Genomic DNA, 27,680 nt, shown 5'->3' with positions numbered 1-27,680 from the left:
CAGTGATAATTGATGTATCTTACAAATTGAGGGTATATTCTATTATAAACCCTTAGCAGCCTCTAATTATGTCTTACTTCCACGTTCAGCCACCACATTAGTTAAATGCCCAATTGGTAATACTTCATTTTAAAGTTTATCCAAACCAATGAAAACTTCTTTGCATTCAAGTACGTAGTAAGTATGATGTTTATTGTCTTAAAAAAAAAAAAAGTCGTATGATGTTTATTTAGTGTGCCCATTTTTATTAGCTAGTTAATTACTAGTTGAAAATTTTGTTAGGAGGATTAAGGATTAGATCGGTGAAATTGATAAGGACAAGACTTACGTATATTGTTAGCTACTGCAGTTTTTACTTTTTTTCTCATAAAGAAATAGTTTTTTAAATTTAAACAGTGTTTTTTTTTTTTTTTTCAAAATTAAAAACATACTCTAAATTAGGTTCGCTAGGTATATTCCATAAAACAAAAATTAGATTCCCTAAATATTGAGATTCAATGTAAAAATGATAACAAAATAGAAAAATTTGCGTTAAAGGATGTGTAAGATCATCGAAGAGTTTTTGGATGATATAATTTGATTCTCTTTAATCATAGGTTTTAAGTTCTAATCAAACCCTTAAAAATATAACAGCGTTAAATTTTTCACCAAAAATTTTGTCAACCACTTTATTCAACCTAACTTAAAAAATTAGACGGTACAATTATGAGTAGATGATACTCGCGTGTTTGGCACCCAAAAAAAGTGTGGACAAGAGAATATCTTACTAGCAAAGTTTATTGCATATAAATAGGCTTCTACATTGTCTCTAATTACTCACCAAACACAAACTTTTCTCAACATGAGAGCCTCAATGATCTCACTTCTCTTTCCTCTCATAGCAATCCTAATAACCACATTCACACAAATCTCATATGCTCAAAACTCACCACAAGACTACCTCAACATTCACAATAAAGCACGTTCTCAAGTTGGTGTTGGCCCAATATATTGGGATCAAAATGTTGCTTCATATGCACAAAACTATGTAAACCAATTAAAAGCAAATTGCAAAATGGTACACTCAAAGGGTCCATATGGTGAAAATTTAGCATGGAGTAGTGGTGACATTACAGGAACATCTGCTGTTAACATGTGGATTGATGAGAAACAATACTATGATTACAATAGTAATACATGTGCTGTTGGTTATAGATGTGGACATTATACTCAAGTTGTTTGGCGCGATTCGGTTCGCGTTGGATGTGCTAAGGTAAAATGTAACGATGGTCGGAGTACGATTATTAGTTGTAACTATGATCCTCCTGGTAATTATATTGGTCAGAGGCCTTTTGATGTTGATGCTTTTGAATTGCCATTGAGCTTCAACCATGGTGGTTTTGGTGATAAGTAAGGGGAATGTTGTGAATGAATAAATTGATTAGTGACAGTTTTGTGTATATGTTAGTATATGCAGAAAGAGTCACATTTTATGTGTTTTTAGCTTTGAGTTTAATGGATTTTCAAGCCTTTGTATAAGTTTGTTTAATTTGGACAAATTATGAGCAGTTGGGTTATTTCGACACAATTTCTGAGAGCGTATTTTAATAACACATATCGTGTTTGAATATCGGTTTTGAGTAGAGAAAACAAGTGGTTGTGCAGAGAAAAAAATAATTTATGACTTGAAAATTCTGTGAACTTAGATTTGTGTAAAATTACATCTGAAACAAAGACTGTTAATCTCATTCAATTCAAATTTAACCTGATTACATTATAAAGTAGATTGAAACTTTCTTACAAGATAATGATTAGTCAAGATTCAAACCCTAATAGAAATTTAACCAAGAACCGGACCCTAACAGAGATCTAATCGAGAACATAAACCCTAAGAAATCAAACTAAGCCCTGCTTCTAATCCTACGAGCAAGTTGAATATCCTTAGGCATAATAGTAACCCTCTTAGCATGAATAACACAAAGATTAGTATCTTCAAACAAACCAACAAGATAAGCTTCATCAGCTTCTTGAAGAGCAGAAACAGCACTACTTTGGAATCGTACATCAGTTTTGAAATCCTGAGCGATTTCTCTGACCAATCTTTGGAATGGAAGTTTCCTAATGAGAAGCTCTATGCTCTTTTGATACTTTCTGATCTCTCTTAAAGCAACTGTTCCTGGACGAAATCTGTGAGGTTTCTTCACTCCTCCGGTCGCCGGAGCAGATTTCCGTGCGGCTTTTGTTGCTAGTTGTTTCCTTGGTGCTTTTTCTCCAGTGGATTTGCGAGCGGTTTGTTTTGTACGTGCCATTTTGATCGGAGAGAAAAGAGAGGGAAAATGAGTGTTTGGTTGTGATTTGAGAGAGAAGAAGGAAAATTGAGATAATGTGTCTGAGATTAGGGAACATAACTTCCAGATCAAAAGGAATATGCCAATGGTGCTATGAATAAAGTCTGCAACAGTAGCAGAAAGAAACTGATGAAGATTGACAGGTATGTGTAATGTTTGAGCCAAAGAATGTTTATCACACCATCTCTCATTCCAGAAATTTATAGTAAAAAGCTAGAACTCCGACTTGAAGCTACTCCATAAGGATGAAAAAATGTGGTGATTGATGCATTATTTATCTCTACAGACCTTGCTTCTCAGTAATATAGCCCAATGTTCCTATTAATGTAACATGTCTCAACAAAGCTTTAAATTTGAGGCCTCGTTGAGAGTAAATAAAGACCTGTGGCCACAACCACCATGATTAAAAGGCTTGCACACGTTCTTCCAACTAACAACTACCAGCTTCCTTTGAGTGATATCCCCTGACCAAATAAAGCTCTTTATCAATATCTCCAAATCTCGTAGTAAAGATCATGGACATGAGTAGACAGTTCTTTATCCTCTTGCATCCATTGGCACAAATTAGGCTCTTCACTTGCATAATCAGTTAGCATCCTAATCTCTACCATTCCTACAAAACAAACAAAGGAAAAGCCTAAACTGAATCTCTTCCCGCCCATGACTTATAGAAATAGGCACTGCATCATCAACCCCCCTTTTTTTTATTGAAATAACTACATTAATATAAATTGAATTATGAATGTTGCAAAAAAATTGTAGTGATTCTACTACTAAAATGAAAGAATGAAATCACTAGCCATAAAAGTCACAGATCTAATCTCCAGTTCAATGACATGGTTTATATGCAATACCTCAATGTGAAGAACCAAATGTGTCTTTGAAGACTCTTTGTTTTGATGTTGCATGTCATTGCCCATTTGTTGTTTTTGTTTGTTCCTCAATCCTGTTTTATCAAGCTCTTCAGCAACCTGAGTTTGAGTAGCAGAGAATAAGCATTTATCTGCTTAGGCAACTAAGTTATGATAGTATTTATCTACTTCATGAACCCCATATCTAAGAATCTAACAACCTCATCCAAAATCAACATTTGTAGACACAATTACAATTAAACCCTACTCCTACTAATACACAAATGCAGTAGAAGATAAGGAATCTTAAAGCATGAAGCTACAACATGAATTAATTAATTTGTACAATATGATCGCATAATAAATCCAGAAAATTCTTTTACAGCATGTATCTGCATGTATGTTGTATAAATAGTGAAAGATATACCTCAACTTTTGAAATCCAAAACATCCGTCCAATTCATCATGTCGTGCAATCGACCAGGCCAGCTGATCAAGATGTTTGCTCCTTGTTCCTCAATTTTCTTCATGCCAGTTTTTACTTCCACTCCACCAATGAGGATCATTGACTTAACAATCGATAAGAAAGGCTTCACGCGCGTAAATTGAACATATTACAGTGATTAACCTAAGCTCAGTAAATAAATAAGTTTGAATCGACACAACAAGTGAAATGAGAAGATGGAGGAACCTGGAGTGGTTTTTCCTGAACGGTGCCAGTGGCGTCCTTGAAGCTTGCTCAATAAGCATACCAACCTGTCTTTGACAGAACAAAACTTTGCAAATATTGTGTCTAACAAATGACATAGTGATGGTTGAATAGAATGCATGAAGAAGTGTTGATTAAAACCAAAATGACCAGAAAAAATGAATAGTTAGCAATCAATTACTTAGATGGAGTCGGATAAGAAAACTTAATGGAAAGCTAACTTACCTTATAATCCAAATGATCAATAAAGTAGCAGAGATCTTATCAAAAAAAAAAAATCAAAAAAATAAAATAAAAAATAAAGTAGCAGAGAGATCATCAGTAGATTTTGTGATAATCCAAAATATTAACTTACCTTAATGAAACCATTATTACCAATCTAGGTGACTTTGGCAAAGGATCATTGATTTTGCTTTTATGCTCATCAATTCATGAAAGAATGACACATGAAATAAACAATAACAAGTGTAAGAATATGAATTCAAACATAAAAACATCATACAAAAACTCAAGTGTCATAAATTACACTACCAAAACATCGAAACAGAACAAGTTATAACAAAAATAAGATGATAAAATCCTGTTCATTCAATTCAATTAACAAAAATAGACATTTTTTAAGTTAGTCATATGACATTTTTATCTTCTGCTGTGTCATTTCTCCTTTCGAAAAATCAAAAACCTCTTCACTCAAAAGCTGAACAGACATTTTTTAACTTAGTCATAGACATAAGAAATAAAATCTAATGAAAACAGGGATAAACCTACTTTCAGTATAGCCATGCAATTCTCGTAGATTGTTTCACTAGTTTTAGCTGCTGAGACAACATCAGGAATGAAGCTTCGCCATCTTGCTGGCCACTCGTGCTTCAAAATCTGTTTATGAGACACCCACCATTACATACAAAAAGATACAAACAATAATATCTTATAGGGAGATTTTAAATCCAGAATAACAACAAAGTGAAAAGAAATCAACAACCCTATTAGAAATTTTAAGAAACTGCAGAAAATATCGTTTTCATCTCGAATCTTGATATAAATGTGAGTGTATTAAGCATTGCACCAAAAATAAAAGACTTATTATAGAAAAAAGGGAAAATAAAAATCTAAGCAGATTGAATATATAAATGGAAAAGAAAAAGAAAAGGATAAGCCACATGCACAAAATAACTGGTTTAGAGACTAAAAGGTAATTCAAAAAAATTGACAACATCACCCACACGAAAACAAGGTGGCTTCTAGGGTGAGGGCTCAACTAAGTCCATCACCGGTGTTGCAGTAAAATTTTACAGTTAGATTTACTCAACCGCCAGATTTGATGAAAAAAAAGAGAGAATATATAAACATTTTTACACACAATTTTGCCCCTTTTTCCTATCTATTTGACGGTTGCATCTCTGTAATGTTTCACTGGTGAAATTTCACAAGTACAGTTACAACTGCTTTGAAAAAAGAAAACACCAAGGATAAAGATAGAACGATGGATAACGTTGAAGTTAGAAAAGAGTATAAATGATTCGTACTAACAAATGGCATATAGTGATGGTTGAATAGAATGCATCAAGAAGTGTTAAAGATTAAAACCAAAATGACCAGCAAAAATGAATAGTTAGCAATCAATTACTTAGACGGAGTCGGATAAGAAAACTTAATGGAAAGATAACTTACCTTATAATCCAAATGATCAATAAAGTAGCAGAGAGATCATCAGTAGATTTTTGTGATAATCCAAAAATATCAACTTACCTTAATGAGACCATTATTACCAATCTAGGTGACTTTGGCAAAGGATCATTGGTTTTGCTTTTATGCTCATCAATTCATGAAAGAATGACACATGAAATAAACAATAACAAGTGTAAGAATATGAATTCAAACATAAAAACATCATACAAAAACTCAAGTGTTTCAATTCTATACTTCATATACAAGAATAAATTCCACTACCAAACAATCTAAACAGCACAAGTTATAACAATAATAAGATGATAAAATCCTGTTCATTCAATTCAATTAACACAAATAGACAAAGCATCATCAACACGTTGCTTTTTCGTCGGAAAGCTTCAATCTATTACCGTTGTTATCGTGATTATCCGCATCAAAATATATCGATTTCCCACAAGACATATCTAACAATGATTGAGCAACCTCACGGACATCATCATCAATGACAAATCTCTTGGAACGTTTACGGGTCTTGTAGGTTTTTGGGGGCAAAAACCTTGACAGGTCAATAGCATCTTGACAAGTCAAAAATGGAGAAGTACCCTTCTTGGAACTGTGACATCTCATATGTCCATTCAAAGCTCGGTTGGATGTAAAAGCCCTTTCGCAAACACGACACAAATAAGGTTTCTCCTGTTGTTGTTTCTCCTTGTTACGAACAGAAGAGGAGAAAAAGGTGATCTTCAAGATGCGATTTTGATCGTTTGTTTGAGATGGTTGAAGAACAGGTTTGGAGGTTGTGTGTGCTTTGGCAGAGTTGAATGTTTTCTTCTTATCAGTTTGAAGATCATCGAGATGATGATCACCCTTGTTGAAAAACAGGGTTGGATGATGATGAGAAGCAAAATCGATCATGGTGTTGTGAATTAGGGTTTGAATTGTGGAATTGATTGAGAAATTGATGAGCAATTGATTGAGAAATTGTGGAACAAACAAGAAATTAGGGTTTGAGATTTCAAAGAAAGAAACGTTGCAACGGCGCGAGAACGAGAGTGAGTGAGTGAAGAAGTTGAAGTGACTGATTATCAAAGCAAGAAAGAAATAAAACACGCGCAACGGCGCGAGACTTACCAACTAGCCCCAACGTCTCTTTTCTTTTTTTATTTTTTTTATTTATTTAAAATAATTAGGTATTCGGCCCAATGACCAACTAATTTGAGTAGACTAATCCCACGGCTCATTTATGGATGCCTATTTAAAGTCAATTTTTTTTTTTGTTCTGTATGAACTAGTCCATCGAATGACATCAGAAAAAATCGAACCTACGACCATGAGAGAAGCACACTCTAAGGTCTCAAGTCAATACCACTAGACCAACCCACATGGGTTAGCCCCAACGTCTTTGATCGGAAAAATTCGAATAAATTGAGTATGGGTCTGGGTTTGTGTTTTCTCTGTTTGAAAAGAGTGGACAAAAATAGGAATATCCGAACTTATAAACGAATCCGTCTATTAAAATTATATTTTTACCTTTTTAAATTATAAACTTTTAAACTAACACTAAAATTACATTAAATTTGTTTCTTTTTTTCCATATAGCGAATCTTAGATAAATCATTTTCTCTATTGTCTAATACTAATATATTAAAATTGAGGCTTAACTATATATTTGATCCCTTAAGTTTATTTTAGGTTTCAATTTGGTCCCTTACGTTTAAAAAGTATCAATTTGGTCCCTTACGTTTATTTTAGGTTTCAAGTTAGTCCTTTCCGTCAATTTTGTCACATGTGGCAGTCAATTTGCATACGTGGACTGACACGTGGCACTTTGACACGCTGACACGTGTACTGTTCAAACGGTGTTAGTGACAAAACTAACGGAAATGACTAACTTGAAACCTAAAATAAACGTAAGAGACCAAATTGATACTTTTTAAACGTAAGGGACCAAATTGAAACTTAAAATAAACGTAAGGGACCAAATGTGTAGTTAAACCTAAAATTGATTACCACCAAAGTTGCTAATTTATCCTCATTACTTTTAATCACGTATTAAGTTTTATATCATTCATTGTAATTTCACTATATATATATATATATATATATATATATATATATATATATATATATAAAGAATATACGATAAATACAATAAAAAAATAATATGCTTAAAAATAGGAATAAAACAAATTATAAATAGGAATAAGATGAATATGCATAAATAGAAATATAAAAAATTGAAACATAAACAATATTTTTGCAAAAAAAAAAACTATATTTCTCATAAATAAACAATATTACCATCAAACTTACTCTTAATTTTTAATAATAATATAATAAAGTTATTATAAAAAAATATAATAATAAAGTTTTTCTTTTGAGCAATATAATAATAAAGTTATTATAAAATAATATAAAAGTTATTATAAACAAATATAATAAAGTTAATTACTATCAAATTTACTAAATTATCCTAAATATTCCTAATTAAATTTCTAATTATTTTTATTAAAAAATATACACGGGATCATTATTTGTCATTGATAATTTTTTCATTTAATAAATTTTACAAGAAATAACACAACACAAGTTTCACTTAAATTTTAATATTTTATTCTAAATAAATATTTTCCTTAATATAATGAAAAACTTAAATATCGAATAAAAGTCAAAAGACTTGTGCGAATGCACGGATCATTTAACTAGTTTTTGTTTAAAAAGAAATAATTTTTAGTTTTTTATTTTTATATTTTTTTAATAATTTTTTTATCAAAATATAGTTAAGTTCATGGAGGAATGATGTTCTTTATTTTGAAGAAGTTAAATTATGAAATTCCTGGCACACAGTGGACAGGTGTTGATCAAGATGTATCAACACTCGTCTGTTGTAGACAGATGTTGTTACCGGTGCGCCAACACTTGTCTATAAACAGAGCAAATAACATAAAACAATACAAACAGTAAAGTAAATAACACACTAGAGTTGTTAACCCAGTTCAGCCTAAAGCCTACTCTGGGGGATACCAATCCAGGAATGAAGTCCACTATCAGCAGTATTACTTCGAAGTTAAACTCACCCGTTTATAACTTCTCACTTAATCACTACCCAATGACACTTCTACCTAGGAACTCCTAGATATGAGACCCCGTCCCAATTCCCACCTTAACAACACAGACAGCGTTGTTATTCAATTCAACAATCACAACAGGTGGAGACACACTCCTAAGAAACTAGGATTCACTCTTGCTTAAAAGCTTGCGAGTAAATCACACAACACACTAGAACAATCTCCGTACTTCAAAGCTTAGGAGAAGTTCACACTTACAACTCAATAAACTCAGGTCCTAAGCTTGTATCAATGAGACACAAGAAAGGCTCACAATTAACACTCTAAAATCCCTAAAACACACGCTTTGTAAGACTCGATTTTAGATGCTTGAAACCATATGCTTGCCTTCGTATTTATAGTAGTAGAACGACTTGGGCTTCAAGACAAAATTAGGGCTTCTAGAATTGCGGCAGCTGTGATATATTTTTGAAAACAATTGTTATATTTTTGAAACGCAAAAATATATTTTCCAAAAATATAATTCCTTTGGAAAATAAAACTAGGGTTTGGCTGCCTCATGAAACACATTAAACACGTGGCGCCTTCCTCTGTAAGAAACCTTGAAACAATTCTTCAAACAGATCTTCAAAAGATTGAGTAGAAATTTAAACCCGCTAGCTGGCGCGCACAGATACAGAGTCAGGTGTTGTTCCAAAGTGTACCAACATTTGTCACAACACTTGGGGTCAGCACATATGTCTCAACACTTGGCTAAAATATGTTTTTGCAAAATGTAGCCAACTTACAAAAACCCAACAATCTCCCCCTTTGGCAAATTTTGGCTAAAACAATATTAGACCAGTATATAGAGAGATACAGTATTACCTTTCCATCGAGTCAACATGAACACACAACTAGGAAAGAAAGTAACACATAATAAAACTACTTCCAAGAGAATTAAGTAGCATCAGAGGCAATGCAACAGCGGAATAAAACACAACTAGCCTCATGGAACAACACAAGGGAGAAATAAACTCCCATAGTAGATGCTAAGAAGTAGGCGAAATAAACTCCTAATAGTGTAAGCACGTATCCATTCATCATAAGAACAACAGGAAAAATAAATTCCCATAAACATCTGAGAAAAATAAATTCTCAGTCATAGTGGATAGTGGACTCAATAGTCAGGTGCCATAACACTTGGCACAACATTTGTCATCAAATTCATTCAGGCGACGAAGAGATAATATCACTCACACTCCCCCTGAATTCATGCATACACACATCAGATAAAGAATATTCACTACTCCCCCTCAGTACATGCATATTACTCACACTCCCCCTCAATACGAGCATACGAACATTAGCACAAAAACAGTCACCAGATGTGAGAACATCTGTCCACACACTTGTCACACACACACACACACACACACTACTCCCCCTTTTTAGCCACAATTTTGACAAACATCATGCATAGGAAAATATAGAGTACCAGACAAGAGAATATCAGTGTGCACATATTACAGACCATAGGCACACGCAGGTGCTAGAAATCCAGGGCCTTGCCCATAAAAGGAACAAAAGAGAAACACCAAAAGTACATCAGAAAGAACATAAGAAAAACATCAGAGATCATATAGAAGAACTTTCATCAGAGTCCTCCAACAAATCCAGGGCCTTGCTCAAGGATGATGTTACATAACAGAGTGGGGAGAGCAACTGGCTTCTCAACAGCATAGGTCAAAGCATGGCTTAAAGTTTCTTGAAAGAAATAAGATCCATAATCAAATTTGGCCTTTGTACCCACAGCATAGATGAACTTTCCCAATCCTCTAGCTACATCACCTGAATGGGTTGTAGGCACCCAATTGTGTGCAGCTATCCTATTCAAAACAGCATAAAATGGAGAGAGAGAAGTTGCAGCCAATTTTGCCTTGCTTGGCCATACCTTAATCCTGCCACCTGTGAGGACCTTGCAGACCTCATTGTCTGTGACTTTTAGAGGAGCCACTTCATCAGAATTTCTTTGCAAATATTGGTTGATCACAGTTGGGGAGAACTTAACACATTTCCCACGAACAAATACCTGCCTGTATTCAGGACTTGCTGGATCATTACAGTTGTCAGCCACATTTATCAAAAATTCTTTGACAAGCCTGTCATAGCACCTGTCCAAACCTACCACAGTTTTCATCAACCCTGCATACTCAAGAGCTTCAACAATACTAGGACATTCAAGAATATCAGCTTTCAAATTTCTTTCCAGAGCCAGCCTCCTATGATATACAAATTTCCATCTTGCAGACCCATTTTCCAGATGGAACGAAACATTATCTAATGGAGCATAGGGAACAGATTGGGGAACCTTCTTTCTTCCTACACTCTTCCTAGATGTGCTGCCAGATGCAGCAACATCTGTCTCTGGTTCAAAATCAGAATCACTATTTGGTGGAGCTTTTCTTTTCTTAGTTTTAGTTCTAGGAACCACTTTACTGACAGGTTTTGGAGGTCCATACAGGGGCTTTCTACCAGTACTTTTTCCAGCCCTAGATGGTTTGGGTGTTTGGACAGGTGTGTTAGCAGTTTCCACAGCTTTACCAGCCCTACTTCTAGTCCTCCTAGCCACACTAGCCTCAGAATTTGTAGGAACAGACTTATCACTAACAGTTGTTTCATTGACAATTATAACCTCAGGATTTTCATTAACAACCTTATCAGCAGGAGTCTCTTTATCAGCAGACTTAGGTCGAGGACTCTCATCAGACTCAGAATAGTCCACAATATTTTCCTGTGCCAAAGATGTGGTAACATCTGGCACAACATTTGTCGCAGCGCCATGTGTTGCAACATTTGGCGCAACATGAGTCTCAGGAGCAGTTTTCTTGAGAGACTCAGCAGTAACAGCCTCATTGGTCTCAGTGGAAGCACCAATATTAGCATCAACAACAGTAGGGGGGTTAGGAACAGTTTTCCCCAATTTTTCAGACATAGAAGGGTTCTCTAAACCTAGGGTTTCACCAGGATTTGGAACATTAAGGTTTTGATTAAGAGAATTCTTACCAGATGCGTCAACATTAACCTCTGCAGTTTTCACGACAGGAGTAGCAACACCACTCGATGGAAGTGGATCAACATGCAGTTCAGACATTGTAAAACTTCTCCTTGATTCAGATTTCGATTTCTTGCTTTTACGCTTTGAAACTTTAATTGAAGCGGAGGGAGATGAAGGATTTGTACTTGTTCAGGATGATTTATCCTTCTTTGCAACTGATTTTCTCCTCATCGTTGGACTTGTGGAAGGTATGGTGTTGAGAGGAATAGCATTTATCGCCATTTATGGTGATGGAACACCTTCATTCTTCGTTGGTGAGGATTTTGCAGAATCAGACATGATTATTGAGTAAGATTTTCTGAGGAATGTAAAGATTAGAGAAATGTTGATGAGGAAGATGGAGAGTTTTTGAGCGTGAGAGAGAGAATGGATGAAAAGCAATGATTGTGGTTGATGGAGGTTGTGGGAAGTTGAATGAAAACTTCCTTGATTAGCGTGTAACTTTAAGTGAAGAGAGGTAGTTACACGCATTACATGCTGTAACTGCTATTTGTCTTCAAAAAGGCAAATTCCAAGTTTGCCTCTCAAATTTTCAAATTGATTCGCATCTAAAGCCTTTGTAAAAATATCTGCCAACTGTTCTTCGGATGCAATGTGTTCAAGTGTAACAATTTTCTCTTCTACAAGTTCTCTTATAAAATGATGACGTATGTCAATGTGCTTAGTCCTACTATGTTGAATAGGATTCTTAGAAATGTTTATAGCACTCAGATTATCACAGTAGAGTGTCATGACATCTTGCTCCACACTATACTCCTTCAACATTTGTCTCATCCATAACAATTGAGAGCAACTACTACCAGCTGCTATATATTCTGCCTCAGCTGTGGATAGAGACACACTATTCTGTTTCTTACTAAACCAAGATACTAGATTGTTTCCCAAGAAGAAACATGCACCAGAGGTGCTTTTTCTATCATCTGCACTTCCTGCCCAATCTGCATCACAATAGCCAACTAAGGTAGAATCATTACCATGAGAGTATAAAATTCCATAGCCACATGTTCCATTGACATATTTGAAAATCCTCTTTACTTGAGTCAGATGACTCATCTTGGGTTCAGATTGATATCTTGCACAAACACCAACTGCAAACATGATATCAGGCCTGCTAGCTGTGAGATATAGCAAGCTCCCAATCATACTTCTGTAGAGACTTTGATCCACATCAATCCCTTTCTCATCTTTGGTAAGCTTCAAGTGTGTAGGTGCAGGTGTCCTTTTGTGACTACCACCTTCCATTCCAAATTTCTTCACAATGTTTCTTGCATATTTTTCTTGAGAGATAAATATGGTGTTTTCCATTTGTTTGACCTGAAGACCTAAAAAATAAGTTAGCTCACCTACAAGACTCATTTCAAATTCAGATTGCATTTGATGCACAAAATGTTCCACCATTTGTCGCGACATCCACATAATACAATATCATCCACATATATCTGAGCTATCATTAGCTTCCCTTTCTCTTCTCTTACAAACAGGGTTTTATCATTACCACCTTTCTTGTATCCATGGCTGACAAGGAATTCAGTCAGTCTTTCATACCATGCTCTAGGGGCTTGTTTCAATCCATAGAGTGCTTTCTTTAGTTTGTAAACATGGTTAGGAAAGCTTGGATCTACAAACCCTTTTGGTTGTTCAACATATACCTCTTCATTTAGATAGCCATTTAGGAATGCACTTTTTACATCCATTTGGTATAGCTTGAATTTTAAGATGCATGCCACAGCCAAGAGTAATCTTATGGACTCCAAGCGAGCAACTGGAGCAAAAGTTTCATCAAAGTCTACTCCTTCTATCTGGGTGTATCCTTGTGCTACAAGTCTGGCTTTATTTCTAGTAATGTCACCATTTTCATCAGTTTTGTTCTTGTACACCCACTTTGTACCAATAACATTTATACCATCTGGTCTAGGTACTAGATCTCATACCTCACTTCTTTTGAACTGAGTTAGTTCATCCTGCATAGCATTGATCCAGTATTCATCAGTCAGAGCTTCTTTAACATTCTTTGGTTCAATCTTTGATATGAAACATGAATTGGAGATTGCTTCTTTTGATCTTCTTGTTGCAATTCCTTGATTTGGATTTCCAATGACAAGTTCCAGAGGATGATTCTTCTGTGTTCTAGTAGATGGTCCCTTGTTTGGTCTAGGAACCTCTGTAGTAGATTCAGAATGTTGATCAGGTTCAGGTTCAGTTTGATCATCATCTGGTGTTGGGACAGGTGTTATGACATCTGTCTCTTCAGCTGGATCTGCACTTGTTGTATCACTATCATCAACAACAACATTAATTGATTCCATCATAGTTCTTGTTCTGGAGTTAAAAACTCTGTAGGCTCTGCTGTTGGTTGAGTAACCTAAAAATATCCCCTCATCACTTTTGGGGTCCAATTTTCTCCTAGGTTCTCTATCTGCCAAAATATAACATTTTGATCCAAACACATGGAAATATTTTACAGTAGGCTTCCTATTCTTCCATAGTTCATACAATGTTGTAGCAGTACCTTTTCTTAATGTTACTCTATTGTGAATGTAACATGCTGTATTCATGGCTTCAGCCCAGAACTTGTAAGGAACATTTTTGGCATGCAACATCACTCTAGCAGATTCTTGTAAGGTTCTGTTCTTTCTCTCAACCACACCATTTTGTTGAGGTGTAATTGGTGAAGAAAATTCATGAGTTATTCCTTCAGCAGCACAAAAGTCAGCAAATTTAGAGTTTTCAAACTCCTTACCATAGTCACTTCTGATTCTTACAATGTCACAATCTTTCTCTTTTTGAAGTTGTAAGCAAAGATTTTTGAATTCTTCAAAAGTCTCAGATTTTTCCCTAATGAAATTGACCCAAGTATATCTAGAGAAATCATCAACAACAACAAGAACATATTTCTTACCTCCAAGACTCTCAACTTGTATGGGCCCCATCAGATCCATATGTAGTAACTCAAGAACTCTAGAGGTGGACAAGTGTTGCAACTTCTGGTGCGACACTTTGGTTTGCTTCCCAATCTGACATTCACCACAGATATTGCCTTCCTGTATCTGTAAGCTTGGTAGTCCTCTGATAGCTTCTTCAGATATGACTCTCTTCATGCTCTTCAGGTTAAGGTGTCCTAATTTTTTATGCCACAGCTTAACCTCTTCATTTTTAGTTAAGAGACATGTAGATACATTAGCTTCTTCAAGAGGGATCCACAAGTAGCAGTTGTCTTTTGATCTAACTCCCCTCATAAGGGTGTCCCCTTCATTATTACTGACCAGACATTCATTTTTTGTAAAGTTGACTTTCATGCCTTGATCACATAGTTGGCTTATACTGATTAGATTGGCAGTTAGCCCTTTTACAAGGAGAACATTTTCAAGTTTTGGTAGACCATGGTCAATCAGTCTTCCAATACCTCTGATTTCCCCCTTTGCTCCATCTCCGAATGTCACAAAACTTGTGGCATAGGATTTTACTTCCTTCAAATATTTTTCAACACCAGTCATGTGTCTGGAACAACCACTATCAAAGTACCAATCTTCTTTTGATGAGGCTCTGAGAGACGTGTGGGCAATCAAACTTTTCCCACTGCTTTCAGCTGTATACTCCTTGGTATTGGTTGTATCATCTTTTTGCTTCCATTCCATCCTTGTTTTAGTAATGGATGGATCAGACTCTTGAGGAATTTCACTTGGATACCCATACAATTTGTAGCAGTAAGGCCTTATGTGTCCCTTTCTTCCACAGTGGTGACATCTCCATGAGTGGTACCTGCTTCTGGGTCTAGGTATAAATCTAGGTCTTTGCCATCTTTGCTGATGTGGTGCCACATGTGGTAACACTTGTCTCTGCTGTCTAGGAGCCAGATGTGGCGACATCCTGTCATGCATTTTTGGAGAAGGTTGTTTACTTATCTCAGGCATATATTTCCCCTCTTTGTTGTAATCCATAATCCTATTAACATTTTTGTATTCATACCCAATGCCTGTTTTGGATCTACTAGGAGCAGGCAAAGTTTCCAGTATTTCATCTAGATCACTTCCTTTGAATAGCCTAAGAACATGCTTCTTTAAATTCTCAAGATGAGAGTTTAATTCAGTTACCTCTTCATTCAGATGGGCTATCTCAGTTAGTTGTTTGATCTTGTCTGCTTCTAAGTTGATGATAGTTGCCTTCTGTTCTTCAATGATCTTTAAACTATCTTCCCATTTAGTACTAAATTCAGAGATTCTTGACAGATTAGCAGCTCTCTCAGTTTGCAACTTAGTGATTGTTTCTTTTTGCTCTTCAGAGACTCTGCAGACTTCTGCACTCTTCAGACACAGCTTTTTATATGATTCAGCAAGTTCATCAAAGGTCAGTTCTTCTTCACATGATTCAGTGTCAGATGTGCAAACACTTGTCAATACATGTATAGCCTTTGCAGTATCGGCTTCTCCTTCAGACTCTTCATCTGACCAAGTTACAGTTAACCCCTTCTTTTGTTTCTTCAGGAAGGTTCCACATTCACTTCTAATGTGACCATACCCCTCACATTCATGGCATTGAACACCTTTATTTGGAGCTGATTTCTCATCTGTTACAGGTTTTCTGAAATTCCTGTAAGTGTTGCGACCAATGTCAGCTGCACCTGTCTTAGAGCGTTTGTCCATTCTCTTTAGCACCTTATTAAATTGTTTTCCCAAAAGAACCATTGCATCAGAGATGCTGTGTTCAGACTCTGTGTCACTCTGTTGATCTTCTTCCTCAGCATTTGAGACAAAAGCAATGCTTTTGTTTTTCTTATCCATCTTTTCATTTGTAGCTACCTCATAGGTTTGTAGTGAACCAACCAGTTCATCTAGCTTCATATCTGTGATATCCTTTGCTTCTTCTATAGCTGTGACTTTCATGTCAAACTTCTTAGGCAAAGACCTAAGCATTTTTCTTACCAGCTTTTCTTCAGGTATCTTTTCACCCAAGGCATCAAATTGATTGTCAAAATCAAGTATGGTCATGTGAAAATCCTGAATAGTTACATCATCATTCATTCTTAGATTCTCAAACTTAGTTGTTAGGAGTTGTAGCTTTGACAACTTCACTTTAGAGGTACCTTCATGAACAGTTTCAAGAATTGTCCAAGCTTCCTTAGCAGAGACACACTTTTTGATGAGTCTGAATATGTGCTTGTCAACACCATTATATAGTGCATATAATGCTTTTGAGTTTGCAAGAGCAAGCTCATCCTCTTCTTTGGACCATTCTTCAGCAGATTTCAACTCAAGAGTTGGTTTACCATCTTTGTCCATCTTCACAGGTGGAGTCCACCCTCTCATAACTGCCTTCCATGTCTTGCTATCAATTTGTCTTAGAAAGGCCATCATGCGGGACTTCCAATAGTCATAGTTTGAAGCACCAACCAGAAGAGGTGGTCTGGTAACAAACCCTCCTTCTTTGTCCATCCTTGCCAGAAAAAGTTTCCCTGGAGCTCACCCTAAAATTCAGAACAGGGTGCCTGCTCTGATGCCAATTGAAATTCCTGGCACACAGTGGACAGGTGTTGATCAAGATGTATCAGCACTTGTCTGTTGTAGACAGATGTTGTTACCGGTGCGCCAACACTTGTCTATAAACAGAGCAAATAACATAAAACAATACAAACAGTAAAGTAAATAACACACGAGAGTTGTTAACCCAGTTCAGCCTAAAGCCTACTCTGGGGGATACCAATCCAGGAATGAAGTCCACTATCAGCAGTATTACTTCGAAGTTAAACTCACCCGTTTATAACTTCTCACTTAATCACTACCCAATGACACTTCTACCTAGGAACTCCTAGATATGAGACCCCGTCCCAATTCCCACCTTAACAACACAGACAGCGTTGTTATTCAATTCAACAATCACAACAGGTGGAGACACACTCCTAAGAAACTAGGATTCACTCTTGCTTAAAAGCTTGCGAGTAAACCACACAACACACTAGAACAATCTCCGTACTTCAAAGCTTAGGAGAAGTTCACACTTACAACTCAATAAACTCAGGTCCTAAGCTTGTATCAATGAGACACAAGAAAGGCTCACAATTAACACTCTAAAATCCCTAAAACACACGCTTTGTAAGACTCGATTTTAGATGCTTGAAACCATATGTTTGCCTTTGTATTTATAGTAGTAGAATGACTTGGGCTTCAAGACAAAATTAGGGCTTCTAGAATTGCGGCAGCTGTGATATATTTTTGAAAACAATAGTTATATTTTTGAAACGCAAAAATATATTTTCCAAAAATATAATTCCTTTGGAAAATAAAACTAGGGTTTGGCTGCCTCATGAAACACATTAAACACGTGCGCCTTCCTCTGTAAGAAACCTTGAAACAATTCTTCAAACAGATCTTCAAAAGATTGAGTAGAAATTTAAACCCGCTAGCTGGCGTGCACAGATACAGAGTCAGGTGTTGTTCCAAAGTGTACCAACATTTGTCACAACACTTGGGGTCAGCACATATGTCTCAACACTTGGCTAAAATATGTTTTTGCAAAATGTAGCCAACTTACAAAAACCCAACAAATTAGTTCATCCAAATTGACCCTAGAGAGAGTCGAACTTGAGACTTTAAGGAGGAGCACACTCCTTGGTCGCAAGCCAATACCACCATACCAACCCAACTCGACAACTCCTTGGCCTCTGCAGGAATGATGTTCTATTTTTCAACACCGTTAAAGATGAGGATGGATACAGGAATATCTAAACCCCCACGGATTCAAGGAACGGAAAAGACAAAACTCATCCCCACCCAATTTTTATGGCTACTAACAAATTAATTACTAGGTTTTTTTTTTTTGTTTTTAGTATCAAATAGCATTTTCTTTTACTTTATATTTCTTTGATCAAATATCAACTTCTTGGTTTTTTTGGTAAACAAATTTTAAATTCTTCACTAAAAAAATATGAATTTGCACCTTTGTGGCACCTCTGTTACGCGCAAGACAAAAACCATCATAAAATCCCCAAAGTTTCGCTAGATACGCACTACACCGGCCATCCGAATTTCTAGGTAATCTGGCACAACCAGCTGACATTTGTGTTTAACAACTTGTTTAAGTATGAGAATGTTTAATACTAGTTGAATTCCTAGTAGGAGCATTGAAATTTTGGATTATGGGAATTGGTGTTAATGTTGTCAATAGATGAATTGTCAGGAACATCATGAACAGAATGCTTAACAGAAAGAAACATGTTGAAAGGAGTAACATCTAATTTGTGACAACATTGTTAGAGAGATACAAAATAGTATCATATAAATCATATATCATATATATTGTAATGGTTCAATGGCATAGTGGTGTTTTTTCTTACTCATCTGCATGGGTCCGACCAGGGACGGAGCCATAATTTTAGCTTAAGGGGGCCGAGTTTAAAAATATAAGTTAGTAAAGAAAAAACTAAATTTTGAATGCACAATATATATAAGAAGTTATAAGATAAGTTTAAAGCTAATATTGTGAATCACATTTTATAGACCATTTTTTTTAACTAGAACTTTTTGGCCTTTATTTTTATATGTTTGTAATTTTGGTCTTAATCTATGCACTTTGTCTTTAAAATTGTAACTTTACCTTACCAAAAGATGAAAAAAAAATTGCAACTTTTTACATCAAAAAAGGCGAGTTTTAATCTAAAAAAATATTTTTTTTTTTATTGAATTCATTATTGGGGAAATAAATCACCTTCTTTTGTACAAAAATACTATTTTTAGTTGGAAAAACATATGTTTTGGTATCAAATATACACCAAGTATGAAAATAGAGCCAAATTTTTGACTAAAAAAAGTGACCATTTTTATGAGTTTAATATAATAGGAGGACCAAAAGTAAAATTATGCCATAGTAGTATAAAAAAATATTCAAAAATATTTAGGGGGTACCGTGGCCTCTGTTGGCCCCCTTCTAACTCCGTCCCTGAGTCCGACTACATAGAGTAGGTTGGACCGGCCCTGAATATGCCAAAATTTTCTTTATTGTTTTATATTCATTTTCATTTGGTTCTAAAATGGTTATTCACCACTTATCTCTCACAAGATAACCATGATCCGAATTTTTTTCGTTGTAGTGTTCGTATTAGTTGCCATAATGCTATTTTGCAACTCATGATAATGGCCATATTATATAGGACCAACGTTGAAGCCTAATTCTATCTTATGGACCAAATGCTTCAAGTCTTAACACACAAACCCCTTAAATTTTTAATTGCACTTGTATGGTTCATTGATAGTATTTTTTGTTAAAACTAAAAGGCTTAACTACATATTTGGTCCCTTACGTTTATTTTAAGTTTCAATTTGGTCCCTTACGTTTAAAAAGTATCAATTTGGTCCCTTACGTTTATTTTAGGTGTCAAGTTAGTCATTTCCGTCAATTTTGTCACATGTGGCAGTCAATTTGCATATGTGGACTAACACGTGGCACTTGGACACACTGACACGTGTACTGTTCAAACGGTGTTAGTGAAAAAACTAACGGAAAGGACTAACTTGAAACCTAAAATAAACGTAAGGGACCAAATTGATAGTTTTTAAACGTAAGGGACCAAATTGAAACCTAAAATAAACGTAAGGGACCAAGTGTTTAGTTAAGCCAAACTAAAATATTATGGTTCTGCATAATCTTATATTGACAGGTAAGCATAATAATATGTCAATAATTATTATACATCGCATGACCAAAATTTTCTCTTGTGCTTCAAGATGAAACACAATGGCAATTTGGTGCCTCCTCTGCTCTTGTAATCTTGTTATAGTTGAATTGCAGGATTCTCATGCACCTTTGCTGTTAAATATAGATCTCTTTGCTCACATTGTGGACTTCTTTGTCATCCTAAAATCAAATGCTACAAACTTCATGGTTTTCCACCAAATTACACCTTTGAAGCATAAACACTAATAACAGATATGACACAAACACTTACATGTCGACATAGATAATAATTTGAGAAAATGATATACCAGTAATTCAATATAATCGTATGTGTCAATGTGAGATATTGTCTGTCCAATACAAGATACACCTGATCCAATGGGTGTATATGTTTCATAGTTCACGACTGCTCGAGTTACATTATTTTCATGAAATAATAAGTTCAAAACGTGTCTTAGATTCTGGAAATGCACGATTCCACTATCAACCACGATGTGTAAAATTTGAGCAATAAACTGGTTTGTATTGATTATGTCCAGAAGCAAATTAAAACAAGAAACTAGTAGATTGCACAAACACAGCAAAATAAGAACTTGAAAAAATCATAAACAATTAAAACAAAAGTAATTAAACAAAGATAAGAGAAAACATGAACTTCAAAAATTATAATTTCTGAAACAAAGACTGTTAACCCATTCAATTCATATTAAAACCTGATTACATTCTAAAGTAGATCGAAACTTTCTTACAAGAACATGATTAGTCAAGATTCAAACCCTAACAGAAATCTAATCAAGAACAGAACCATAACAGAAATCTAATCAAGAACTAAACCCTAACAAATCAAATCTAAGCCCTCTCGCCTCTAATCCTACGAGCAAGATGAATATCCTTAGGCATAATAGTAACTCTCTTAGCATGAATAGAACAAAGATTAGTATCTTCAAACAAACCAACAAGATAAGCTTCAGCAGCTTCTTGAAGAGCAGAAACAACACTACTTTGGAATCGTAGATCAATTTTGAAATCCTGAGCGATTTCACTGACCAAAATTTGGAATGGAAGTTTCCTAATGAGAAGCTCTGTGCTCTTTTGATACTTTCTGATCTCTCTTAAAGCAACTGTTACTGGACGAAATCTGTGAGGTTTCTTCACTCCTCCGGATGCCGGAGCAGATTTCCGTGCAGCTTTTGTTGCTAGTTGTTTCCTTGGTGCTTTTCCTCCAGTGGATTTGCGAGCGGTTTGTTTTTTACGTGCCATTTTGATCGGAGAGAAAAGAGAGGGAAAATGAGTGTTTGGTTGTGATTTGAGAGAGAGGAAGGAAAACTGAGATGCGATGAGAGGGAAAGAAGTGTTTGGGGAATACATCAGGCTTATGCTCCATTGGGATTGAAACCCTATCAATAATGTGTCTGAGATTAGGGAACATAACTTCCAGATCAAAAAGGAATATGCCAATGGTGATCATGAATAAAGTCTGCAACAGTAGCAGAAAGAAATTGATGAAGATTGACAGGTATTGTAATGTTTGAGCCAAAGATTGTTTATCACACCATCTGTCATTCCAGAAATTTATAGTAAAAAGCTAGAACTCCGACTTGAAGCTACTCCATAAGGATGAAAAAATGTGGTGATTGATTCATTGTTTATCTCTACAGACCCAGCTTCTCAGTAATATAGCCCAATGTTCCTGTGAATGTAACATGTCCTAACAAAGCTTTAAATTTGAGGCTTCATTGAGAGTAAATAAAGACTTGTGGCCACAACCACCATGATTAAAAGGCTTGCACATGTTCTTCCAACTAACAACTACCAGCTTCCTTTGAGTGATATCCCCTGACCAAATAAAGCTCTTTATCAATATCTCCAAATCTCGTAGTAAAGATCATGGACATGAGTAGACAGTTCTTTATCCTCTTGCATCCATTGGCACAAATTAGGCTCTTCACTTGCATAATCAGTTAGCATCCTAATCTCTACCATTCCTACAAAACAAACAAAGGAAAAGCCTAAACTGAATCTCTTCCCGCCCATGACTTATAGAAATAGGCACTGCATCATCAACCCCCCTTTTTTTTATTGAAATAACTACAATAATATAAATTGAATTATGAATGTTGCAAAAAAATTGTAGTGATTCTACTACTAAAATGAAAGAATGAAATCACTAACCATAAAAGTCACAGATCTAATATCCAGTTCAATGACATGCTTTATATGCAATACCTCAATGTGAAGAACCAAATGTGTCTTTGAAGACTCTTTGTTTTGATGTTGCATGCCATTGCCCATTTGTTGTTTTTGTTTGTTCCTCAATCCTGTTTTATCAAGCTCTTCAGCAACCTGAGTTTGAGTAGCAGAGAATAAGCATTTATCTGCTTAGGCAACTAAGTTATGATAGTATTTATCTACTTCATGAACCCCATATCTAAGAATCTAACAACCTCATCCAAAATCAACATTTGTAGACACAATTACAATTAAACCCTACTCCTACTAATACACAAATGCAGTAGAAGATAAGGAATCTTAAAGCATGAAGCTACAACATGAATTAATTAATTTGTACAATATGATCACATAATAAATCCAGAAAATTCTTTTACAGCATGTGTCTGCATGTATGTTGTATAAATAGTGAAAGATATACCTCAACTTTTGAAATCCAAAACATCCGTCCAATTCATCATGTCGTGTAATCGACCAGGCCAGCTGATCAAGATGTTTGCTCCTTGTTCCTCAATTTTCTTCATGTCAGTTTTTACTTCCACTCCACCAATGAGGATCATTGACTTAACAATCGATAAGAAAGGCTTCACGCGCGTAAATTGAACATATTACAGTGATTAACCTAGGCTCAGTAAATAAATAAGTTTGAATCGACACAACAAGTGAAATGAGAAGATGGAGGAACCTGGAGTGGTTTTTCCTGAACGGTGCCAGTGGCGTCCTTGAAGCTTGCTCAATAAGCATACCAACCTGTCTTTGACAGAACAAAACTTTGCAAATATTGTGTCTAACAAATGACATAGTGATGGTTGAATAGAATGCATCAAGAAGTGTTGATTAAAACCAAAATGACCAGAAAAAATGAATAGTTAGCAATCAATTACTTAGATGGAGTCGGATAAGAAAACTAAATGGAAAGCTAACTTACCTTATAATCCAAATGATCAATAAAGTAGCAGAGAGATCATCAGTAGATTTTGTGATAATCCAAAATATTAACTTACCTTAATGAAACCATTATTACCAATCTAGGTGACTTTGGCAAAGGATCATTGATTTTGCTTTTATGCTCATCAATTCATGAAAGAATGACACATGAAATAAACAATAACAAGTGTAAGAATATGAATTCAAACATAAAAACATCATACAAAAACTCAAGTGTCATAAATTCCACTACCAAAACATCGAAACAGAACAAGTTATAACAAAAATAAGATGATAAAATCCTGTTCATTCAATTCAATTAACAAAAATAGACATTTTTTAAGTTAGTCATATGACATTTTTATCTTCTGCTGTGTCATTTCTCCTCTCGAAAAATCAAAAACCTCTTCACTCAAAAGCTGAACAGACATTTTTTAACTTAGTCATAGACATAAGAAATAAAATCTAATGAAAACAGGGATAAACCTACTTTCAGTATAGCCATGCAATTCTCGTAGATTGTTTCACTAGTTTTAGCTGCTGAGACAACATCAGGAATGAAGCTTCGCCATCTTGCTGGCCACTCGTGCTTCAAAATCTGTTTATGAGACACCCACCATTACATACAAAAAGATAAAAACAATAATATCTTATAGGGAGATTTTAAATCCAGAATAACAACAAAGTGAAAAGAAATCGACAACCCTATTAGAAATTTTAAGAAACTGCAGAAAATATCGTTTTCATCTCGAATCTTGATATAAATGTGAGTGTATTAAGCATTGCACCAAAAATAAAAGACTTATTATAGAAAAAAGGGAAAATAAAAATCTAAGCAGATTGAATATATAAATGGAAAAGAAAAGGATAAGCCACATGCACAAAATAACTGGTTTAGAGACTAAAAGGTAATTCAAAAAAATTGACAACATCACCCACACGAAAACAAGGTGGCTTCTAGGGTGAGGGCTCAACTAAGTCCATCACCGGTGTTGCAGTAAAATTTTACAGTTAGATTTACTCAACCGCCAGATTTGATGAAAAAAAGAGAGAATATATAAACATTTTTACACACAATTTTGCCCCTTTTTCCTATCTATTTGACGGTTGCATCTCTGTAATGTTTCACTGGTGAAATTTCACAAGTACAGTTACAACTGCTTTGAAAAAAGAAAACACCAAGGATAAAGATAGAACGATGGATAACGTTGAAGTTAGAAAAGAGTATAAATGATTCGTACTAACAAATGGCATATAGTGATGGTTGAATAGAATGCATCAAGAAGTGTTAAAGATTAAAACCAAAATGACCAGCAAAAATGAATAGTTAGCAATCAATTACTTAGACGGAGTCGGATAAGAAAACTTAATGGAAAGATAACTTACCTTATAATCCAAATGATCAATAAAGTAGCAGAGAGATCATCAGTAGATTTTTGTGATAATCCAAAAATATCAACTTACCTTAATGAGACCATTATTACCAATCTAGGTGACTTTGGCAAAGGATCATTGGTTTTGCTCTTATGCTCATCAATTCATGAAAGAATAACACATGAAATAAACAATAACAAGTGTAAGAATATGAATTCAAACATAAAAACATCATACAAAAACTCAAGTGTTTCAATTCTATACTTCATATACAAGAATAAATTTCACTACCAAAACATCGAAACAGCACAAGTTATAACAATAATAAGATGATAAAATCCTGTTCATTCAATTCAATTAACACAAATAGACAAAGGATCATCAACACCTTGCTTTTTCATCGGAAAGCTTCAATCTTTTACCGTTGTTATCGTGATTATCCGCATCAAAATATAACGATTTCCCACAAGACATATCTAACAATGATTGAGCAACCTCACGGACATCATCATCAATGACAAATCTCTTGGAACGTTTACGGGTCTTGTAGGTTTTTGGGGGCAAAAACCTTGACAAGTCAATAGCATCTTGACAAGTCAAAAATGGAGAAGTACCCTTCTTGGAACTGTGACATCTCATATGTCCATTCAAAGCTAGGTTGGATGTAAAAACCCTTTCGCAAACACGACACAAATAAGGTTTCTCCTGTTGTTGTTTCTCCTTGTTACGAACAGAAGAGGAGAAAAAGGTGATCTTCAAGATGCGATTTTGATCGTTTGTTTGAGGTGGTTGAACAACAGGTTTGGAGGTTGTGTGTGCTTTGGCAGAGTTGAATGTTTTCTTCTTATCAGTTTGAAGATCATTGAGATGATGATCACCCTTGTTGAAAAACAGGGTTGGATGATGATGAGAAGCAAAATCGATCATGGTGTTGTGAATTAGGGTTTGAATTGTGGAATTGATTGAGAAATTGATGAGCAATTGATTGAGAAATTGTGGAACAAACAAGAAATTAGGGTTTGAGGTTTCAAAGAAAGAAACGTTGCAACGACGTGAGAACGAGAGAGTGAGTGAGTGAGTGAGTGAAGAAGTTGAAGTGACTGATTATCAAAGCAAGAAAGAAATAAAACACGCCCAACGGCGCGAGACTTACCAACTAGCCCCAACGTCTCTTTTCTTTTTTTATTATTTTTTTTATTTATTTAAAACAATCAGGTATTCGGCCCAATGAGTAATTAATTTGAGTAGACTAATTCCACGGCTCATTTACGGAGGCCTATTTAAAGTCAATTTTTTTTTGTTTTGTATGAACTAGTCCATCGAATGACATCAGAAAAAATCGAACCTACGACCATGAGAGAAGCACACTCTAAGGTCTCAAGTCAATACCACTAGACCAACTCACATGGGTTAGCCCCAACGTCTTTGATCGGAAAAATTTGAATCAGTTGAGTATGAGTCTGGGTTTGTGTTTTCTCTGATTGAAAAGAGTGGACGGAAACGGGAATATCTGAACTTATAAACGAATCCATCTATTAAAATTATATTTTTACCTTTTTAAATTATAAAATTTTAAACTAACACTAAAATTACATTAAATTTGTTTCTTTTTTTCCATATAGCGAATCTTAGATAAATCATTTTCTCTATTGTCTATTACTAATATATTAAAATTGATTACCACCAAAGTTGCTAATTTATCCTCATTACTTTTAACCACGTAGTAAGTTTTATATCATTCATTGTAATTTCACTATATATATATATATATATATATATATATATATATATATACGATAAATACAATAAAAAAATAATATGCTTAAAAATAGGAATAAAACAAATTATAAATAGGAACAAAATAGAATAATATATTTATGCTTAAAAATAGGAATAAGATGAATATGCATAAATAGATATATAAAAAATTGAAACATAAACAATATTTTTGCAAAAAAAAAAAAAAAACTATATTTCTCATAAATAAACAATATTACCATCAAATTTACTCTTAATTTTTAATAATAATATAATAAAGTTATTATAAAAAAATATAATAATAAAGTTTTTCTTTTGAGCAATATAATAATAAAGTTATTATAAAATAATATAAAAGTTATTATAAACAAATATAATAAAGTTAATTACTATCAAATTTACTAAATTATCCTAAATATTCCTAATTAAATTTCTAATTATTTTTATTAAAAAATATACACGGGATCATTATTTGTCATTGATAATTTTTTCATTCAATAAATTTTACAAGAAATAACACAACACAAGTTTCACTTAAATTTTAAATATTTCATTCTAAATAAATATTTGCCTTAATATAATGAAAAACTTAAATATCGAATAAAAGTCAAAAGACTTGTGCGAATGCATGGATCTTTTAACTAGTTTTTGCTTAAAAAGATATAATTTGTAGTTTTTTATTTTTATATTTTTTTAATAATTTTTTTATCAAAATATAGTTCAAGTTCATGGAGGAATGATGTTCTTTATTTTGAAGAAGTTAAATTAGTTCATCCAAATTGACCCCAGAGAGAGTCGAACTTGAGACTTTAAGAAGGAGCACACTCCTTGGTCCCACCATACCAACCCAACTCGACAACTCCTTGGCCTCTGCATGAATGATGTTCTATTTTTCAACACCGTTAAAGATGAGGATGGATACAGGAATATCTAAACCCCCATCGGATTCAAGGAACGGAAAAGACAAAACTCATCCCCGCCCAATTTTTATGGCTACTAACAAAT

General features: G+C 34.6%; 2 protein-coding genes and 1 long non-coding RNA gene across 5 annotated transcripts; 1 reads left to right on the top strand and 2 right to left on the bottom strand.

Annotated features, from left to right (window-relative positions):
- Nucleotides 1-826: 826 nt before the first annotated feature.
- Nucleotides 827-1,556, top strand: LOC123883732 (pathogenesis-related protein 1-like). Its single transcript, XM_045932627.1, has one exon. The coding sequence runs from the start codon at nt 842-844 to the stop codon at nt 1,391-1,393; it is 552 nt and encodes a 183-aa protein (XP_045788583.1). The 5' UTR covers nt 827-841; the 3' UTR covers nt 1,394-1,556.
- Nucleotides 1,557-1,702: 146 nt separating this feature from the next.
- On the bottom strand, nt 1,703-25,203 carry LOC123883734 (histone H3.2-like). 3 transcript variants are annotated; one of them, XM_045932629.1, is made up of 4 exons: nt 23,302-25,203; nt 23,038-23,200; nt 22,614-22,730; nt 21,084-22,372 (listed from the first exon to the last, which is right to left on the bottom strand). In XM_045932629.1, the coding sequence occupies exon 4, from the start codon at nt 21,753-21,755 to the stop codon at nt 21,237-21,239; it is 519 nt and encodes a 172-aa protein (XP_045788585.1). In that variant the 5' UTR covers nt 21,756-22,372; nt 22,614-22,730; nt 23,038-23,200; nt 23,302-25,203; the 3' UTR covers nt 21,084-21,236. The 3 variants fall into 3 exon arrangements, with proteins under 3 accessions (XP_045788586.1, XP_045788585.1, XP_045788584.1); XM_045932628.1 differs by lacking the exon at nt 23,302-25,203 and having other exon boundaries at nt 23,038-23,248; XM_045932630.1 differs by lacking the exons at nt 21,084-22,372; nt 22,614-22,730; nt 23,038-23,200; nt 23,302-25,203 and adding an exon at nt 1,703-2,535.
- LOC123883735 lies at nt 2,447-4,394 on the bottom strand. Its single transcript, XR_006800432.1, has 4 exons — nt 3,870-4,394; nt 3,606-3,768; nt 3,182-3,298; nt 2,447-2,940 (listed from the first exon to the last, which is right to left on the bottom strand). It is a non-coding gene; the product is annotated as an uncharacterized LOC123883735 (long non-coding RNA).
- Nucleotides 25,204-27,680: the final 2,477 nt, after the last annotated feature.

Source organism: Trifolium pratense, linkage group LG5 (assembly GCF_020283565.1).
Source record: "Trifolium pratense cultivar HEN17-A07 linkage group LG5, ARS_RC_1.1, whole genome shotgun sequence".
NCBI classification, from domain to species: domain Eukaryota; kingdom Viridiplantae; phylum Streptophyta; class Magnoliopsida; order Fabales; family Fabaceae; genus Trifolium; species Trifolium pratense.
Note: the sequence above shows the minus strand (reverse complement) of the source record. Positions and strands in the feature narration are given on the sequence as shown.

What these genes read in the sequence shown, in the direction of transcription:
- LOC123883734 (XM_045932629.1), bottom strand. Translation starts at nt 21,755, where the DNA reads ATGTATTCCCCAAACACTTCTTTCCCTCTCATCGCATCTCAGTTTTCC.
- LOC123883732 (XM_045932627.1), top strand. Translation starts at nt 842, where the DNA reads ATGAGAGCCTCAATGATCTCACTTCTCTTTCCTCTCATAGCAATCCTA.